This window comes from Nomascus leucogenys, chromosome 13 (genome assembly GCF_006542625.1).
Source record: "Nomascus leucogenys isolate Asia chromosome 13, Asia_NLE_v1, whole genome shotgun sequence".
NCBI lineage: Eukaryota > Metazoa > Chordata > Mammalia > Primates > Hylobatidae > Nomascus > Nomascus leucogenys.
Genome location: NC_044393.1, coordinates 42,073,416 through 42,077,035, shown reverse-complemented (window position 1 = coordinate 42,077,035; position 3,620 = coordinate 42,073,416). Strand labels below are relative to the sequence as shown.

The 3,620-nt window shown below is 58.5% G+C and overlaps 1 protein-coding gene across 1 annotated transcript; it reads left to right on the top strand.

The window, feature by feature from the left end:
* Window positions 1–473: 473 nt before the first annotated feature.
* Window positions 474–3,337, top strand: SSTR4 (somatostatin receptor 4). Its single transcript, XM_003280831.3, has 2 exons — window positions 474–2,374; window positions 3,272–3,337. Exon 1 carries the CDS (start codon window positions 532–534, stop codon window positions 1,696–1,698), a length of 1,167 nt encoding a protein of 388 aa, XP_003280879.1. The 5' UTR covers window positions 474–531; the 3' UTR covers window positions 1,699–2,374; window positions 3,272–3,337.
* The last annotated feature ends 283 nt before the right edge of the window (window positions 3,338–3,620 follow it).

The window sequence follows — 3,620 nt, the reverse complement described above, 5'->3', positions numbered from 1 at the left end:
AAACGGAGGACTCCGGGACCCCCAGCCCCGCCGTCGCAGACCCGCTGTAACAAAGCAGGGAACTGGACCTCAAAGAGCTGCTGGGGAAGACGGGATCTGAATAGAGGTCTGAAGGAAAGAGGCCAGGCGGGGGACCCCGGGAGGGCCGGACGGGGCGAGGGGTACTGTTGACACTGGAGCCGGACTGGAGACCCGGGAACCTGGGGCCGAGTCGGCAGCGGGGAGGGGGCGGCGGAGGTGGGAAAACGGGGGTGGCCAGAGAGGACTGGAGGGCTGGGTGAGGCGCTGATACCCAGGAGCTGGGGTGCCGAGGGGCGCGGGCCACAGCGGTGCGAGCCAGTCGGGCGCCCGCGCGGTGGGGCGCGCGGCGCGGGGATTGGCGGGCGCTCCCCGGTGCCCGCAGCTCTTACAGCGGAGCCGGGAAGAGCCGCGCGTCTGCGCGCCAGCCCCCGCCCCGGGCCTGCCGCCCGAGCTCTCTGGCGCAGCGCTAGCTCCGCCGCGCTCAGCTGCCCTGCGCCGGCACCCCTGGGCATGAGCGCCCCCTCGACGCTGTCCCCCGGGGGCGAGGAAGGGCCGGGGACGGCCTGGCCCTCCGCAGCCAATGCCAGCAGCGCTCCAGCGGAGGCTGAGGAGGCTGTGGCCGGGCGCGGGGACGCAGGGGCGGCGGGCATGGTCGCCATCCAGTGCGTCTACGCGCTGGTGTGCCTGGTGGGGCTGGTGGGCAACGCCCTGGTCATCTTCGTGATCCTTCGCTACGCCAAGATGAAGACGGCTACCAACATCTACCTGCTCAACCTGGCCGTAGCCGACGAGCTCTTCATGCTGAGCGTGCCCTTTGTGGCCTCGTCGGCCGCCCTGCGCCACTGGCCCTTCGGCTCCGTGCTGTGCCGCGCGGTGCTCAGCGTTGACGGCCTCAACATGTTCACCAGCGTCTTCTGTCTCACCGTGCTCAGCGTGGACCGCTACGTGGCCGTGGTGCACCCTCTGCGCGCGGCGACCTACCGGCGGCCCAGCGTGGCCAAGCTTATCAACCTGGGCGTGTGGCTGGCGTCCCTGCTGGTCACTCTCCCCATCGCCATCTTCGCAGACACCAGACCGGCTCGCGGCGGCCAGGCTGTGGCCTGCAACCTGCACTGGCCACACCCGGCCTGGTCGGCAGTCTTCGTGGTCTACACTTTCCTGCTGGGCTTCCTGCTGCCCGTGCTGGCCATCGGCCTGTGCTACCTGCTCATCGTGGGCAAGATGCGCGCCGTGGCCCTGCGCGCTGGCTGGCAGCAGCGCAGACGCTCGGAGAAGAAAATCACCAGGCTGGTGCTGATGGTTGTGGCCGTCTTTGTGCTCTGCTGGATGCCTTTCTACGTGGTGCAGCTGCTGAACCTCTTCGTGACCAGCCTTGATGCCACCGTCAACCACGTGTCCCTCATCCTCAGCTATGCCAACAGCTGCGCCAACCCCATTCTCTATGGCTTCCTCTCCGACAACTTCCGCCGATCCTTCCAGCGCGTTCTCTGCCTGCGCTGCTGCCTCCTGGAAGGTGCTGGCAGTGCTGAGGAGGAGCCCCTGGACTACTATGCCACTGCTCTCAAGAGCAGAGGTGGGGCAGGGTGCATGTGCCCCCGGCTCCCCTGCCAGCAGGAAGCCCTGCAACCAGAACCCAGCCGCAAGCGCATCCCCCTCACCAGGATCACCACCTTCTGAAGAGCCCTTCCCCTACCCACCCTGCGTGGCCACCTCCCAAGGGGTCGGCACCATTCCTACAGCCCCGAAGATTGCATCTCCTGGATGCTCACCTAAGCTCCACCACCTGTTCCTTCCAGCAGCCCATGTACCTGCCGGAGAGTGTCAGAACTCTTCTGCTGCTCTCCTCTCCCCTGCACTCTGGCTTTCAGAAGGATGCTTCCATGTGGGTAGGACTCCTCTGGGAACTGGGCTAGGATATGAATCATTCCTGAACCTCTGGCTGTTCTTCAAGGGCTGGGAAGCAGGAGGTGGTGAGAAATGAATGGCCCCTGTGTGTGACTCGTTACAGCCACTGCTTGGGAGAGGACTCAAGAGGGTGGAGGGAGGTAGCACCCTTCCTCTCTGCAGACGCTCTGCCTTGTGGTGGGAGCACAGCCTGTAGAAGAGAAAGGAGGAAGGAAGATGCCCCCAGGCACCTGCCCTTTATGTCTCTTCCTGGGATCTTGTTAAGTGAGATTTATGTTAACAGCCTGGGGCACTTGCTTCCCTCCCCACACACCCCGGGCCTGGGATTAACATCTGCTTGCTGTCACAGGTGTCTCCCTGGGTTGCCCTGAGCTGGGAGCAGTCTTCCTGTGAGTAGAAAAGGTTTGGAGAGACACGACATGGGGTTTATTGCAAGGCATAAAACCAGGTCAGTAATAACAAAGCAGATGATAAAAACCTCATCTAGCTCCTATGATGTAATTTTTTGTCCCTGATCTTTTGATGTGGGAACATGAGAACTCATTAAGGCAGCAATTTATACTGTGGTGGTGAGTGGGAGAGGAGCTATGGGTGGGAAAAGCCGACCAGAGAGCAGCGAGGGATGGGAACCAGCCCAGGTTTTGGATAGAGGAGGCAGCTTCATCACCCCCTATTTTAGAATGTCATCGTTCAGTAAAACATCAGCCACATTAGATATTAACGTGTAAGTTGAACACAATAAAAGGCCCTATCTTTGTTGCCTGATGTGTTAACCAAAGGATAAATTATCTTTCCCAAAGGGAAAGAGCTTAAGAGGAGCTCTAATTCTGCTTTCTGATAAAAGCAGGGGAGGGGACAAAGGAGAACTTGGAACGCTTATGTTAGCATCTGGTGTGACAACATAGGAACATGTATGAAGTTTGGGGGGTCCCACTTGGCTTAGCATTCAGAGACTACCTCTGGGTTTAGCCGGCCTGATTCTGGATGATCATTCTGGTGGTATGGGGAAGATGGTGTGGGGAGGAGAAGAGACAGCCAAAGGGCAACACCCTATGCCCTTCAGAGTGGTCAGCCTCACAGACCACTCTGAGAGAATGGGTAGCCACGTCTGTACTACATACTAGAGACATGACTGTGGAATGGAAGTTTCAAAACTAAGTCAGAGAACCCTCTGATCCTGCAAACACACATGCACACACACAGAGACATCAACCATCCCTAATTTGTTGGTACCCACCAGGGATACCTTGGGCATCTGGAGTAAGTCAGTCTCCATGTCTGTGGGTCTCGTGTAACCATAACTACTTGGAGGTTTTTAAAACTGCACTATTTCTTTGTTCCTCAGTGTCTGACAATGCCTGCCAGGATGGGCACTGATAAATATGGTTGAATGGAACTCCAAGGACCACCCAGGCTGATAGTAGTGAGGGGAGGGTTTCACAGCACTGGCAATGGTCCCCAGGGCTTCTTCCCAGATTGTACGTGGGGTTGGGGGTCCTTTCTTTAGTCTCCCAGTGATCAGACTGGGCAAACTCTCTGATAAGCAAGGCAGGGCACCTACCAGGAGTCTTGGCAACACTAGTGCATGGCTGCCCAGATTAGCATGGAATAAGACACATTCTATTTAGAAACGTCAACCTTTTTAACTTAGTTGATGAAGGTTGAAGGAGAGGCAGCTTCAGGTGATGGAAAGA

What these genes read in the sequence shown, in the direction of transcription:
- SSTR4 (XM_003280831.3), top strand. Translation starts at nt 532, where the DNA reads ATGAGCGCCCCCTCGACGCTGTCCCCCGGGGGCGAGGAAGGGCCGGGG.